Source organism: Lepisma saccharinum, chromosome 2, assembly GCF_977018435.1.
Source record: "Lepisma saccharinum chromosome 2, izLepSacc3.1, whole genome shotgun sequence".
Lineage (NCBI taxonomy): Eukaryota > Metazoa > Arthropoda > Insecta > Zygentoma > Lepismatidae > Lepisma > Lepisma saccharinum.
The window spans coordinates 3972678-3990275 of NC_139230.1; the positions used below are offsets into that span (position 1 = coordinate 3972678).

Genomic DNA, 17598 nt, shown 5'->3' on the forward strand with positions numbered 1-17598 from the left:
GATAATTTTTTTTGGAAACAGATACCAGATAGACAGTTATTACAATTATACATTGGACATAGAATCAAATATCTATTTCTCAAAGATTATCACCATTCTGATTGTAAGCCACACAAATAATTCTGAATAGATCAATTATACTATGCTATAAATCACAAGAGATTAAAAACGATTACTTGAAAATAGTATAACATACCTGTAGGTTTTAGGATTCCCTGAATAGGAACACCTTGATGTGTCAAAGTAGCTACCATTCTTTTTATGAGGTCAATTTGTGTTTCCCTGGAAAGTGGCTGTAATCTTGCAAGGAATCTGAACATGTACTCTAATGTATACTGGCTTGCCTAAGAAAAAGAAATATTGATAATCTCTGTTATTTTACTAGTTCTGCATTTGGAAGAAATCGTGCATTTCAAAACTTGGAGGTGCCAACACAACTATAGAGAAAATTAATATTAAGAATTAGAGTAATATGAGTAACATTACAAAGGGCAATGCTATATCATTTTACCAAAGTTTGAAGATGGTTCCTGCTTGACCGCATCCAGTTTTATTTAAAAATTGAGGGCTTTCGTAAATATTTGTTGCACTTCCTTACACTTTTTTATCTTTGTACTGAGATGGCAAAGTTCGTTTTAGGCACACTATCTGCTCAGATAGGCTAATCGAGACTGGACCAACATTTTAAAAAGGCCTACTGTGAAATTTGCTGTAACAAGGGATCGAACCCAGGACCCCTAGATTAAAGGGAAACACCCTTACCAATACACCATTGTGTACCAAAATGGAAAAATTTTTGCATATCAATGTACATCTCAAAAACAGACCAAATGTGCCTGTTGAAATAAATTTCCAACTCCCTTGCATCTAGAAATTTCCTTTCAGCTTTGTTTTCTACACTAGGCTCTATAAGGTTAAATTAAATTAAAGCATTCTACCACTTACCGCATCAAATTTCTTCATACATGCCTCAGGTCTGCTGCCCATAACAACAATATAGCTGAGGTCATCTTTAGTGAGAACAGGAGCTTTTAGATGTTCTAACCAATCATACATCAAGCCAGTTAACACATACAGATTCTTCTCCATCTGCAGTCTAGTCCAAGCTGAATGCCGATGATTCAAATCCACTCTGAACTGACGGATGTATTTCTTCATTCCCTCACTCAACATCTGATGGTCCGCTAGCAATGCCCTTGCAACATCATCCACATGGTAAGGCTGTAATAAAAGTGTTAATATTAATTGTAATTAAATGCAGACATCATAGGCTCTGTCAATTTACTTGAATTTAAAGAATTTATAAAACTATTTGTACATGTTGTATACATGCAGATTTATGTCTACCGTTCTCTAGAAATGTAATGTTAGAATAAGTATAGTTTTAAGCACTAGATAATGGATAATGTCCAATTAATCCAGAATACCTATACTGAATAGGTGTGTTTCAAAGAGATTTGGACTTTATCAACAGCAACCTTATCCACATGAACATTATTACAGTGTCTTAGCTATATTTGGATTTTGATTAACAATCTGAGTGTAGTACAATTTTGTTATTGCTATTATAAAAAGCTCTTGAAAGATAGAAATAAGGTCTAAAACAATGATGAATGATGATTACATAAGCATTTTGCCCAAAAAATGAAAGCAGGTTCATCACCACACAGTATCAGTTCATATGTTGATGGAGCTACTCTCAACTTTGTTATATTTCTCATTGAAGTCTGTCTTCATGCACATTTTTATGAGCAGTATCCAGAAATAACCCTCCTGGGGATGCTGTTGAAAAACGAGGGGGTTATATGAAAGCTGGCTATTCATCTGATCCTCGTTTATGTTCAAGCACTGTATTTTTGGCCAAACTTTTGTGTGTATGGAGAGAGAGAAATCACGCCCAGGCTGTATGTGGATGATGAAACATTACAATTAACTGTGCATGCAATACTGAAATGCATAATCATTCCCTCATATTATTATAATAATGAAATCAAGAGGATTTGGGTGTGCTGACCATGGGAGAAGATAGAAATATTTATAGGATCCTCATTGGAAAGCCTGATGGTAAGGGACCTGTAGGAAGGACAAGGAGAAGATAAAATGACAATGTGAAGATGGAGTTTGCATAAAGTGGACTTAAAACAAAAACTCAGACTGCAGTTAAAGTAGGATCCAAGCCACTATGTGCCTTCACCAGGTATCAAACCTGGGACCTCTTGATTACAAGGTGAGGATGTTACTTACCACTACACCACCGGGGAGGCCCATTATTAAGATGGATGTGAAGGAAATTGGAAAGGATTGTCTACAGTGTATTTATGTTACCCAGAATAGGTTGGGTTAACATAATTGAATGCTGAATTCAATGCTGTGCCATTGAATCTTCCAGTGGTATGTTCTGAAAATTTGACCTAGTTCACCACAACAGTTCTTGTTTATTGTATATATTTATTAATTATATACAATAGAAATAAGACGCTAATGCAGGCATGCAAGTAAAACAAAAACAGATGTCAGACAACTTCAAATTTTCCAGCAATTTCTGTCTATATGAAAAACTTTGTTTACCGATGGTAAACCAGATAACATGGGAGAATATGCCACTGGAACCTTCAGATTTAGGAGCCAGAGATTGAGTGAGTGAGTTAGCATTCAGTAAAACCTTCTACATCAATAACTATATTAGACTACAAGCATATCTTACATGAAACTTTTCGTCTTCTGCAGCTTTTTTGAGGTCTAGTTGAGAGCTTAGTTCTTGATAACACATGTTGTCGTGTAGATCTTGCCCATGTATTCCATCTCCCAAAACAGAATCGAGGCAGTTATCATCTATCCCTAAAAATATGTTGCAAGATTTTAAATTACAACAGTGAGTGAGTGTGTGTATACATACAGTGTAAATCTAATGCATATATGGCAATACAATGAAAACACCAAACAGTAAAATCGAAAAAATACTCTAATAAGTTACAGATGACACTGAATTTCCATTCGCCAAACATTTCAACATTTTTAGAAATGATCGACCAAATAAACGTGGCGGAGGTGTTATGATCTGCGTAAATATGAAATGGAAAAGTAAACACCATAGTGATCCGAGTCGGGCTTGCAAAATTATTTGGGTGAAGGTCAATATTCATAAAGGAAATAAACTTCTTCTTGGTTCATATTATTGCCTGCACAAAAATTCTTCCTTCTATATCATTCGAAGCTTGCAGGGATTCAGTGTTGGCAGCTATGAAATGTGGAAATACCATGTTGTGTGGTGATTTCAATCTTTCCATTGAGTGGAAAAACACAACAACTGGAATCGTAAATTGCTCAAGTGATTTCTTGACACTTCCATACATGGCATGGGGTTGATGCAGCATAACATGCACAAAACACGTGGAGAAAGAAATTTGGACTATGTGCTGGCAACACTGTGTGAACTAGAAATAACACTTGAAAGGAATTTGCTGCCCTCGGACCATGTTTCTCTCGATGTCTCTGTGCGCCTCCCATCCGCTGAGAAGGTAAAAAACTTCCACCCCCAGAATGACCCTCGCAGCCTGTGGCAAAAAAAAAACCTGGAACGATGTCCAGCAAGCACTTTATGCCTATCCCTGGTTTCTGCTGGAAGAGGAAGAGGTCAACGACATCGTGGAGTTGTTCCTGGAAGCCCTGAATGCTGTAATAAAGGACTTTGTGCCTGCCAAGAAAGTGCATTCGGCAAATTTTCCAATTTGTTTTGACAATGAGTTTATTATTACTTTGAAAAACAAAAATCTGGCCTGGAACTTGTGGAAGCAGTACCAAAATAAACATACCCACAAAACTTTTTGTAATATTCGGAGACATTCAAAAACTTACTCAAAACAAGGTATACTGAAAATGTAAATAACATAACAGCCGAGTGTGTTGCTGAACCGAAGAAGTTCTACTCATTATTAAATTCAAGAAAGAAAAACCCTCGTGCCTATGGAAATTGCAAATAATTCTGTCACCGCTGTGGAAGACAAGAGAGCACAACTTTTTAACAATTCTTTTCATGAAAATTTCTCCTCAGAATCAGTTTCCAAACCTCTTCCTCATGTAAAGTCTATTAGTTCCCAGACACACTCTTTGATTAAACCTCCCCTCAAGAAGTCCAATCTCTCCTCACCTCTTTGCCATTGCACCGTTCCTTAGGCCCTGATGAAATTCCAACAATTTTCCTTCGCAATGCTGCTGACTCCCTGGCTCACCCTCTGTGTGTCTTACTAAACAGGTGCTTTTATGCAGGTGTGTTTCCTGAACTGTTCAAGCATGCCAATGTTGTACAGATCTATAAATCCGGAGACAAACATTCAGTAAATTCTTATCGACCTCTCTCTCTTTTGTCACCTCTCTCTATCATCCGTGAGAAAATAATCAAAAACAGGTTGCTGAAGTTCACATCTCCCCTTATAAATACTGCTCAGCATGGTTTTCTTCCAGGCAGCTCTTGCTTGACCAATCTATCGGTATTACTTTCTCATGCTACTCAGTCTATCTCAAACAATTCCCAGCTTGACGTTATATATTTGGGCATTTCAAAAGCTTTCGATAAAATTAACCATAATCTCCTTCTTCATAAATTACAATCCAGATTTCACATCCATGGCAAACTTCTATCTTTGCTAACAGACTATTTGCATGCACGAGAGCAGCGTGTTATCCTCTCTGGCTTCTCTTCCAGCTTTCTACCCGTCCTGTCTGGTGTCCCCCAGAGGAGTGTCTTAGGTCCTTCTTTACATGGATGATCTGCCCGACAGACTGTCTTCTCTTCCCATAAATGTACTTCTCTTTGCCGATGACTGTAAACTCTTCAAAGAAATTTCATCTGAACGCGATTCACTAATCCTACAACAATCTGTTGCAGAACTACTTTTGTGGTGTCGCCAGTTGAAACTTGAATTGAATTCTCAGAAATGCTCCTGCCTCACCATTTCCTTAAAAAGGAACAAAGTGCTCTTTTTTTATACTCTCGAAAACTGTCCCATCAAAAAGGTTTCCTCTCAAAAAGATCTTGGTGTTATCATCGACAAAAGCTATACTTCAATGACCACATTGCATATACAGTAAACCCTCTAACACTAATCCCAAGGGACCAAAAAATCAAGAGTTCGTGTAAAAAAAATTCGAGCTAACCGGGGACTCAAATTTTATTTCTACTTCCTCTAGGATTTTCAGTTTTGTTTGCAGGTCTATGCCTGTCTTCTTCCTCTTGGCCATGACTCCAGTCTTACTGCTTGCAACTTGAGGTTTCTCGTATGTTTTAAAGAATAGAAAAACACATCTGAACACACAACTGAATTTGTTGGTTAAATACGTATAAGCTCATTCGTGATGCGATGATCGCGATTGTCGAGCAATTACACCGAAGTTTTAATCTTGATGTTACTTGCACTAGCTATGTTTTAAAGAATAGAAAAACACATTTGAACACATTGTTGATCTGAATTTGTTGGTTACAATACTGTATAAGTTGATTGTTGACAAGATGGTAGAGATTGTTGAGCAATTTCTTACATACCTAGGAGAGGAATGACAGAGGAACAACAGAAAAAAATTATGAGAAACTTTGAAAGTTAGTGTTAAATTCGATATAATGACTCAATGGACTAAAAAACAGTTCATAATTCGTGGTAACTGAAATTTGCGTTAACCAATAAAACTTTCTATAAGATATAATCCATCCCTGCCGGGACCAACATTTTGTTCATGTTACCCGAGTGTTCTTCTTAAGCGAGGTTGTGTTAACGAGGATTTACTGTACTACTAAACAAGCCATGCATCTCCTTGGCATTCTGTATAGGTTCCCTGAAATCCAAAACCAATCAGCCATTAGCATATTTTTCAAATCCTTTATCTCTCCCATTCTTGAAAACTGCTCTCCCATCTGGACTATGGCTTCTAAAACTAATCTTTCCAGACTTGATTCTGTCCTCCGCTTTCTCTTCGCCATTGCTTGCCATAGAATACCTTCTCTCAGACACCTCCATAAAACAGATATTATGTCTATTTTGAACATCCAGTCACCACACACTCGTCACGAACTAGCAGACATGAAATTTTTGCATAAAGTCATTAATGGCAAAATTAAAACCGAATTCCTTGTCAACCAATTTCATCTACGAGTACCCGCACGGCCAACCCACAATCTAAAGCTCTTTCACATTCCCTCTACAAGGCTCGCTCTCCTACAGCAATCTCTTTACTATAGGCTCCCCCACTTACATAATAACGTGCCTGTAAATGTTGACATTTTCTTGTCAGAACACAGTTTCCAACAATCACTAAGAACGTACATGTAACAATTTCTTTTTTTCATCTGCCATCTTGTATTGTCTTGTTTTGTTGTTATTTTTTCTTGTTGCTACAGTTTCAGTATAAAATGGTCTTTCAGTGCTGTATCTGAAACTTTAAGTAAATAAATAAATGAATAAAAATAAATAAAAAATGAACATAATCTGTTCTTAAACCAGTGCTGCTTTCTGCTAGGACCTTCCAGAAAAATTTGATCCGAGATTACTTGCCCCTAGAATTACATTTCATTTCATTTTTTGATCTTTAATTTACATATACAAGAAACTTTGTAATTGTCCAGTTGTCTCTCTTGATTAGTAGCAGAAAGAACCATGCTTGAAAAACAACAAAATTTAAAAAATAAATACAAAATTATAAATGTTTTTCATTGATTGATTGATCGATTTGCTGTTTTAAGTCCACTTTATGAACAGTAAGGCTAACCGGGACTTGGCCTACAGTTTAAAGTGGGATCCGAACCACTAATGTGCCTCCACTGGGTATCAAACCTGGGACCCCTTGATTACAAGGCAACAACGCTACCGCAGCACCATCGAGGAGGCATAAATATTTTTCACTCTCATTATCAGATATGAAAATAAAATTATTAAAAAAAATATGATGATGCAAACTAACATTTGGAACATTCTATGTCAGGTCATCATGTTTATTTTCATGACAATCTCAAAATTTAAGATTTTGAGTATTTGTAAGGGAATGATAAAATACTAAATGCAACATTTTTATTCCTACATCTGCTAGCTCTAGAGTTTTGGTGTGTGTAACATTTTATGCTACGAGAAATATGATGTTCAATACAGAATTGAAATAAAGCATGTGCCATTAAACTTTCATGAAATTTCTACAGTATTTTTTAGTGTCATAAGTTAGACCACATCATTAATATATCTTCATTTTGCCACCTCTGTGGCTGAGTGCATAGAGTGGTCATATTCTGGAGTTGATATGATATATGATTTATTTCCATCCACTTGATCATATAAGTACAAATAGCACTATGATATGAGCCTTTAAAGTCTCTCCATGCATTTCATCTAATTATGTATTGTTATCCTTAACGAGATGCTTTAACAACTCCAATTTTTCTGTTCAGAAATTCTTTATGTAAGTCATGTTCTTTGCAGTTTTGTTACATTGTTTTCCATGTTTGCCTGAAGAGCTAAACCCCAAGTGGCTTCTGTCCTACATCGTTCTTGGGATTGTGTAGTCGGTTCTTAATTTTTGTTTGTGGTTGGTGAATAGTCTTCATGTGAGAGAATGTGGTTGATAATTCCAGAAAGGTTCCCATATGGTACGGAACCTTTATCTTGTTCGTTGGATTGTTTGAAGTGTTCAGGATTGTATGTTACAGCATTTCTTTTGAACATGACTTGTGTTTGTTGATGCTGCTTTCTGATTACTATTATGCCTGAAAGGTGTGTGAAGATGATATATTTCATGTTTTCTGTTGTAGATTGAGATTGCTTAGTGAACAATGTAGAGAGTACTGTGTGAAAACCAATGTGTGTTGGAGTTTTTGCTATTCAAGATTAATTTTTTGAGGTCATTTTAAATATGGTATGCGTTATATCAAATGACAACAAAAGCATTTTACTATCTGCATCAGAACTGGTGTGGCATGGCCTTTAATATTTCAAAGTTACAGTGGAACCCCTATTTTATGTTCCCGGATTTTACATTTTCCCGCATTATAAATTCAATCTTTGTGGTCCCAACACAGCAAAATGTTATAAAAGTTTCCTCGATTTTACAGTTTCCCGCATTTTAAGTTTTTTCAGCTTGGTCCCCTGAAAAACGTAAAATCGAGGTTCCACTGTAATGACAAAATTATATTTTATACCAATGCTTCAAGAGCAAATTACTGTCTACAGTAATATTGAATCCTTATAACTCTAGAACCAGAAGCCCAAAATATAAAGAGCAATATATTAACCATTCTTACAGAGTCCCTACAAATGTACAACATTTTATTCGGATCCAAGATGTTTATGACATTTATCATTCTTTAGTGTCTTCATCTGATATTGAATAGTCTATTTTGATCATTTTCTTTGCCAGTTGTCTTCATTCTCATTGTTTCAATGTCCGTACAAAGAAATGTATATACATACTTAGGGAATAGATGCATTATTTAAAATTTATTATTTACCTGACATTCCAGAGGCACATGAAGGCATATCAGGAGAAATGCAGGACACTGCTGGTGTTCCTTCATCCTCTTCATCATGGCCATTCATACTAGATGGAAGCTCACAAAAATTTTCATCCAACTCAGTGCTAGATCGCCGAGTAGAGGAAGCCGATGGCACTGAAAGGAGAAAATAATTTGTGTCTATAAATGCTCTGCATATGTGTGAAAGAATATACAGAGTAAACCGAATGAAAAACATAATTCATAGAAATTTAATGCAACTACATGAGACATTAAAATATGCCATTCTCTATTCTCATTGGACATCCTAAATGGGGAGGACATTCAATGACACATTATATTTTAAACAGGTGTGGATCCATGGGGAGGAGATACAGGTGGTCGCACCTCACAACTACCAGACTTTTGGATATATTATTGTGCCTGATATTTTTGAAGGCTCAAATGTTGTGTATTTTTTCACCAAGTTTAACAGGCTCAATAATATTTTTTAAAGTCTCATTTAAGTCCACTTTATGCCAAAGATAAGCTAATCAGAACTGGACATAATAGAGCTTAAATTTAGATCCGATTCACTTGCAAGATGCCTCAATTGGGGATCGAACCCAAGACCCCTTGATATATAATAACCATCTATTCTAACCCTGGATCGCGAAAACAATACTCTAGCCTCTAGAACATGGAAGTCAGCTTGGTTCCTGTTTACAGTATGATATATTGTTTATTCAAAACACTGAAACTGTAGTTTAGAATTTATTCTTGGTGAGGTAAGGTACCCAACTGAAATGCACCCCTCCCAACTGTAACTCCTGGATTCGCCACTGCTCTTAAATAAAATCAACTGTCATGGAAAACACTTCCTTATATGACACACTACATTCAAATGGTGCACAAGGAATTACATTTAAATTAGCTTGGAGACACTTCAAATCATAAAAAGTGTGAAAGAAAATTGAAATAAATTCCATTGTCAATTTAAGAAACTGAATGGTGTAACTGAAAAAGTAAATTGATCCCTTTGTGCTCCCCCTCTAAAATGTGGAGGAGCCTTTAATAATTTAAATGGAAATGCAAGGTCAGGTGAAACTTTGTTTAAGTTTAATAGGCCCATGAACTGAAATCATCCTTATGAGAAGCTTTTTGTATACACTGCTAAAAACTGGGTTTCAGTTTACCTATTAGGTTGATGCATAAGTTCGTAGTGTCATTTTCACCATGGCGAAAGTATTTTTATTTGATACTAATTTGAGATGAACCAGACATAAATTAATCAGTAATATATTTTCCTTCATTGTCTATGAATGTCTACCAACGCTGGGGCAGTTTTTCAATTCAACGCCTGAAGAAATCAGTTGATCTGGGGTTAAAAGCGTCATCAAGCCAAGTTTGAAGAGCATTTTCATCACCAAAGGAGCTTCCTTGAAGATTGATGGATTGAGAGCTCAAAAGGTAGCAATACGAGGGTGCAAGATTGGGGAGAATAAGGAGGATGTGAAATATGTATCCAACCAAGCTCTTGATGCTGTTTTCTTGGCCTACTCACTGATTTGGTTGTTTTCATTTAAAGCGTGCAGTATCCTGAACCTTACCCATGGAATGCAAATATCACACGATGGTATAATGGACACAGTCCATCACATTTGCTAATTCTCGAGTCGACTGATGTGAATCCTCATGGATTAAAGCATTTAACCTGTCTTCATTAAAGCCCGATAGTCTTCCTGAACGTGGAGAAATGCTTAAGTCAAAAATGCTCTCTTTGTAATGACAAAACCATTTTCTTGCCCTGCTTTCCCCATTGGCATTCTCCCCGTACAAGGGACAAATATTTCGAGCCACTTGTAATGTGTTTGCCCCTATGTTAAACTCAGACAGAAGAATATGTCGGAAATGTTTTCTTCTTCACTGGACATATTGTTCTTTAGCCCATAAATAACACAGTCTTTCTTCAAATCTGTAAAATTCTATGTGTATTCACAAGAACAGCAATGCAACTCCAATTGATGAACATTAAACTAAAAACTCATAACACTGCAGTGTTGCCATACCAAACACAAATGCTATGAACTTATGCATCGACCCAATACAACTATAACTTGATTAATTATAGCAGAATATGAACAATTCATACATGCAGGAAGGGAATGTAAAAGGATTTATGCCTAGTAAATAATTCGAACATTCATTCTTTTTGTTTCAGATTATTAGTCTCTTATACAGTGCTGCCAGTCCCTGTGGCAGAGTGGTTAGCAAATCACACCATGATGCCAGGGGTCCCGGGTTGGAATCCCAGCCTGGGCATGGATGTTTGTGAGTGTACATTCATCAATTTCATCACATCATCACCCATCCCCATCTTCGCAATTACCCAAAAACTGGCACAAAAGTGAAGTAAAATAAAGCAAATCACATAAAATGAAATTATGCAGAGCTTTTCTTCTGAGAAGAAGGTTTCGGTACTCTTCAAGGTGTTTTTTTTATTATTGTATTCATCATAAGAACTACTCAAAATATTGTTGCATGTTCACAAATGATTGTGCATCCATGTGGTTACACACACGCAAACACTTCTGCCATTACAATAAAATGTTATCAATTTTTATTCTCGCATATAAAAAGGTGCCGGTACGGCATAGTATTACGTACACTAGAAAAAAATCACTGCTCGTGTAGTTTTTTTAATTAAATTGTTGTTTTGAGTACACTTTATGCACGTATAGGCTAATCAGGACTGGACCTACTTATTAAAGCGGGGTCCAAACCACTGTGCAGTGTGCCTCCACTGGGTATCAAACCCGGGAGCCCTTGATAACAAGCTGACGATGTAACCGCTATGCCACCGGGGAGGCCCCACGATTTTTTCATTTTACCTTCATCATCTACGAAATTAAAGGTGTTGCTAACCTGCACTGGGATATGGAGAATCCAGAGATGACTCTGTAGACCGTGACTGAGAATGCACAAACCCAACCCGATGTGGGTCAGCATTAATCCTTGAAGCAATAAAGTACTTTGCAAAAGGAACACTGTCCACCTCAAAACGTATACCAAACGATGAACTAGGCTGTTGGCAATTGCACAACCTGAGCAGGCGTTCACATAATACAAACAAAACCTGAAAGAAACAAGCACACTGGTCTTAAGAATTAGGATGACTAAAAGAGAAAGTAAAATCTTGCTTAAGATATTAAATTTTATTTTATGCTGAAAGCCTGACAGCCTCTACCACATTTACACTCATCCATGATAACTCTCAAACCCATAGTTTTAGTCTACTGTACAAAATTAACAAATCTGGTAATCTTGGGCAGACCCAGTGTGTCCAATTACAACTTGACCAGAGAGAAAGTCCCTGGATAAACCTAAATCCCAAAAATATTCTGGAACTAGTTTTCAGTTTTAAAAGTTTCATCCTCCAGATGGATTACATAGATATATTATGCTACTTTCCTGTTGTCCTCTAAATCTCATTCTACAAATCAAGTGTCAAAGAAAAGAGCTTCAAGGTAACGTAACATGATAAAAATTGTGTGTGCATATATACATATTGGTAAATAATGCAAATTCAAATAACTAAGTATTTTCATATAGAAAGTATGTGAGAATAGATTTAAGTCTCAGTTTGTGAATATATCAAAGATGAAAAGCAGGAACAGTGAGAACACTATGCAGTGTTCAAATTTAAGAGGGGGAAGGAGGATTTCAGAGTTGTGTTTTCAAATTCTTTAAATTATTAGCCAACATGCAATACTTTGGAAACATAAGAAGACACATTTCATGCTAAAAATCCTCTATGATTATATTATATATTTTCTGATTATATTTCTACTATATGTATAATATATAAAATCAAACTAGCAATAACTAATTGTATAGGACACCAACACTTTCCAGAATTAACTGATGTGACTATTACAGAAATTATTATTTTGTGATCAGAGCGAGCAAGAAAATTTTGCTCAATTTGCTAACAAACTATCGATTTAATGTTACTATTAAACCAAAAATTGATTCTTACTTATCAATTTCAAATTAGCTTGAAATTGCAAGTAATTGTTACTTTGAATTATTCCAGAATAATAACAAATTGCCATTAAATATAGAATTGGGAAAAGTCTTTGCATGGTTGGGAACTAAATTAAATGTACGAGTTGTGAAGAACATTGAGAGAGGTCTAAATTTCTAGGCTCCCCCTCCCGCCATCAATTCCAACACTGACAAAATGGTAAGTAGTAATAGAAATCAACTGACTCAAACATATTCATCCTTACCTTGGGGATATATTTGAAACTTCTTGCTTCATATCCATGTAACATTATTTTTTGCCTATTCAGAAATTGTGACAATGTAAATTCAGTGAATTTCTTATCTCTAATAAATTCTCTGCAAGTAGATAAAACAAAAGGCATGTATTAAGTAAAATATTTTAAGAAGTTTACTAACTTATAGGTTTTTATATAAAGTATAGCATCAAAATAAAGATAATTATAAATTGATATTATTTGGTACACACTAAAAATTAGATATAAAATTTGCATTTGTCAACTTATTTTGTACAATAGTGGACTTACTGTATACTGCCGAGATAAGTGAGAATATCTGAGTCATATGTGGGGGAAATAATAATGACTTCTTTAAAAACTTTCCATTTAAATGTTCTTTGTAAGTGATCATTGACTCTTACTGCATTCCTGGACTTTTAACCATTGTTTTACTCTGATATTTTGTGCAATGTGTTACATCTTAGTCTTCAGGGATTCAATGTTAATTAGTTTGTTCTCATCTGTGTCACATACAGACGTACATTTGTATGGGAGATCACCTACGAGGATTATTTGTTGGTGGCCAAGGCTCCACCATATCCACAGCAATAATAGCAAAAAGATTGTGAGAAGTGATATGTGCCATGAACAAGAAATAGATTAGATTAGAATCATCCATGAATACTTTTACATTTACATGTTGTGATATTGGACATGTCAATTTGTGTACACACTACAATACACTTGCAAAATGAAATATGAATGCAATAATATTATATAGAGAGTTGATGCAATGAAATGATACCTCAGCCCATCACAGTATCCTGCTGGAAGGTGTGTACAAGTAACACCAGTGAGACATGTTAAGGCTACAATATAAGCACAATACATGTTTTCCATAATGGATTAAAATATTAAATGAAATACTGCGAGACATTACAAAGGTAAGACCTACATCATCACAAAATTATATACTAAAAGTTGCACTCAACTGACACAAACAGATATGACATGCAAGATGTCATCCAGCCTATTGTGAGTCTATGTTGAAACTATTGATTACATTTTTGATTGGACTCCTCTTGATGAATTCATGAACCTCCAATCCATAAACCCACACGTGAGTTGATGGATTAGGGGTTCATAAATTTACTCTGAGTAAAAGCAATGGCACAACAAATTATTTGTTAGTTTTTTTTTTTAATTTGGCTACTGGTTCAATAGATTTTATATGATCTGGCAACTTATTGTATAGGATACCTGTGTATTTTGGACCTTTTTTTTAATAGTGGTGTGTTATGCATTGGAACTGCAAGATTGGAGTTATTCCTCATGTTGTAATGATGTACTTCTGTATTTTATCTATTTGAAGTGCCTGGGAGGATTATTTCTTGGTGGCCTAGGCTCCACCTTGTCAAAGTTCTAGTCAACTACAGAGAATAATGCCTGAAAAAATGTATTGGCTCTAAGTTTTCTTCTTCAGTGCCACCTACATGCAACTGTCTGACCCTGAACGATTCTCCCAGCGATTTTGGTTTATTTTACTTCACTTTTCTGCCACTTTTGGCTAATCGCAAAGATGAGGGTGAGTGATGAAATTTATGGAGGACACCCACAAAGAACACCCATTTTGGGATTCAAACTCAAGACCCCTAGTGTCTCAATGTGGTGTGCTAACCACCCTGACACACCGAGATCTACAATTCTCCCAGTGCTTATGCTACTCTATTCGTTTTCTTTCTGTCCTGCACCATTGCTATGCGGTCTAAGGCGTCATGTTTTGGGCTCTGGGACTGTTGGCCATCCACCATCGTGAGAAAGTTGGGGAGCTATGAATGAGTAGCGTAACTCCTTCATGGAAACCTACAACAACGACTGAGGGTTCATCGTGCGAGACCAGCAGTCTGTAGGTAGGCCCTGGTCCTCATGTCAGGACCTGGGCTGTTGTGCCATGGGTTGTTATTGTTATTCGGTTGTTTTATTTTTCTAAACTGGAGAAAGCTCAGTTCTGAAATACATGAAGCATGTGCACAAGCACACACATGCACCCACAGACTCTGACCTCTGTGGTGGAGCAGTTAGTACAGCATGCTACAATGCCAGGGGTCCCGGAATCAAAACCTGGCCTGAGTGTGAGTGTTCTTTGCAAGTGTCCCTTTATCAATTTCATTATCATCGTAGCATATCTGCTCGGTTTAGAAATATTGACCCTGGCAGACATTGCCCGATCCTGCTCAGAAATCTGTAGCATAAGATATTTACAGGAAATGGTAAGACCACAGGCCTAGAGGTGACAAAAATCCAAGCGAGGGTTTAAATAGGTGCGCATGAGAGCGACACAGGATCTTTTTGCTTGGAATATTCGGAGAAGCAGGAGCTATTGGTCTATTTTCTAAACCGAGCAGGGTAAGCTATCCTTCACCCTTATCTGCCATTCGCATTGCTCAGTTCAGTGTAAAACCGAAACATGAGCTTGTATTAATGTTAATCTAGATGTTCGTAACTGGCTCGTTCAGGGCTGTCTCTATCATCAATAGTACTAATCGGGAGGGGCAAGTTGCATCCCTTATTTAAGATCCCCGCATTCATGATAGAATGCTACGTCATTACTCATCCTCTCGATTAGCCAAGTGACGAAAAAGCGATGATAGATAACCAAAATCAAAAGAAACTCCTACACAATATTTTTATAATATTTAAAAAGATTAATTCTTAAAGTAGTGAAATGTTATTTTCCCATTACATTAAAAATCAACTGCAACATATATTATTGAATCATTTATATTCTGGGTTGAGTTTAGAAGAAGAAATACTTACTTATTGCAAAATACAATGGTTTGTGGCAGAACAAACTGTTCAAACTCCTGAACACAAAGTATCTGACCTCTTGTTTGAACTGCATTCGGTCGTTTCAGTCTCACAAAACGGATAGCATCATTTGCTCTGACCCGCAAACTGTACACTAAATAACAAGCTATCAAAACTCCAGTTCTTCCCAAACCTATAATTGAAAAATTGTATAACTTTAAAATGATGGACAAAATAGCACAAGATACTTTACTATAATCAATAGTACACACTTTGAACAGAAGCCACATTAGTTTGGAGAAGTGTGTTCTACTATTTGAATACTTACTCTACACCAATATTAGTACACTGCATGCATATGCCTAATTAATTACATGTCCACCTTCTCTATGTGCACATACACTTTCGATGACAGGGGCTGGCCCATGGTCAAGTTTCGGCAGGGCGGGGGTCAGTGGAGAGGACGAGGACTGAGGTCAGAGATCTTCAATTTTTTAAACAATTTGATTACCTCAGTTAATAACAAAGTTCAAGAAATCTTAATGAACTGTTGAGATGTCAGAGTGGTAAAAATCTTTTCAGCTGTGGCAAGACTTTCAGGGAATGTAGTCAACAGTCGAAGGGAGTGCATGCTTGGGCATGCAGACATCCCTTTTCTGCATCAGCTCTCGCCTCAGTCTGCTCTCACCCACTCTCAGCCTCTCTCTCAGGAAGGAACGTTGCCATTCAGCAAGTCTCTCTACTGTCTTTAAGGTGAAGAGTGAGTGTTTCACACCAGGTATGCATTCATTTCAATATCGTCAGAATGGGCAGTGCTACTGGAAAAAAAACAGCACAAGAGAGTATGAATTTCTCCCCATGTTGCAATTGGAAGCTGTTTTTTAAGTTTATTATTGAGCTAGATACGATCTGCAAAATAACAATAATAATATTAATTTAAAGTCTTCATGTATTCCTTATGGACAAATAACTCCAAGGTACTGCTAATGAAATGGAAATTTCGACTTTTCCTAACACAAACAAAATCTTCAACTTGTCCTGTTCACGTGCTTTTCTACACCATCCGAAGTTTGATATTCCAAAGAGAACAAAAAACACTCCCATAAGTGTAATGTTAAGTTTCTCCCCCTCCTACAACCATCCAGTGCACAGACCTCTCTTTACCCAGCTTGCCGTGGGAAAAGGTAGGTGGGGAAGGAGCAGCTTCGTGTCCTCGAGTCTGGTTGGATGTGAAAACTGTTCCTCGTGCCGTTAAGAAGCAATCATCATCTTGAACTGATATAGTGGGGATTAGCAAGGAAAATTTGATTTTTTTTTGTTGATGTTTGAATTAAGGTCAAATTGAAAGCATGAGAGAGAGAGAGAGAGAGAGAGGGAGAGGGAGAGAGATGGTGGAAGGGATGGAGGGAGAGAGAGAGGGAGGGAGGGAGGGAGGGAGGGAGGGAGAGAGAGAGATGGGAAGGATGGAGGGGGAGAGAGATCGAGAGAAAGAGAGAAAAGGTCATAGGCGTAACTTGGCGGGGACAAGGGGGCGCCCGTCCATCCAGATTTCCAGGGGTTATTTTCTTATACCTTCTGAAACATGAAGGTTAATGTTAAGCCCCCCCCCCCCGATTAAGGCCACAAATTACGTTGCTGGGGGAGCGATAAACCTACCTTTATTTTCAACAGTAAATTTCGGAGAAAAGCATATTTATCTTTAATGAGTCTCTCCTCCCTTGTAAATCAATTCTAACCAGATTCTGAGTGGAAGCGGGAGATTTTTCGTTTGGAATAAAAGGCGGGTTCTTTAACAACCGCTCTTTAAACGAAGCCTGCACCCGACAATGTAAAAAGCATAAACTCATGACTCCTTTATATCATGTGTGCACGTATCTAATGCATGAAGGTGATTGTCCTCTCTCAAAGAGTATGTTAGGTGGCGTGGCGGCAGGGGTTACTGACCTGTCTCGGCGTTGCAAGAGTCTTGCCAGGATTACCTAGCAGCGTTAGGTCACTTCGCCTTTTCCAACGTCGTTAAACTTACGTTAAAGCTACATTCCG

The 17598-nt window shown here is 37.0% G+C and overlaps 1 protein-coding gene across 4 annotated transcripts in view; it reads right to left on the minus strand.

Annotated features, from left to right (window-relative positions):
• The window catches only part of LOC145983876 (protein tyrosine phosphatase domain-containing protein 1-like), a 130115-nt gene that overhangs the window by 22615 nt on the left and 89902 nt on the right, over nucleotides 1-17598 (minus strand). For all 4 annotated transcript variants that reach the window (XM_083116947.1, XM_083116946.1, XM_083116948.1 and 1 more), the window contains 7 exons: nucleotides 15565-15748; nucleotides 12757-12868; nucleotides 11390-11600; nucleotides 8483-8641; nucleotides 2705-2838; nucleotides 946-1221; nucleotides 197-344 (listed from right to left, as the gene is read on the minus strand). In XM_083116947.1, the coding sequence (XP_082973073.1) occupies nucleotides 197-344; nucleotides 946-1221; nucleotides 2705-2838; nucleotides 8483-8641; nucleotides 11390-11600; nucleotides 12757-12868; nucleotides 15565-15748 (1224 nt within the window). The remainder of the gene's footprint in view (nucleotides 1-196; nucleotides 345-945; nucleotides 1222-2704; nucleotides 2839-8482; nucleotides 8642-11389; nucleotides 11601-12756; nucleotides 12869-15564; nucleotides 15749-17598) is intronic.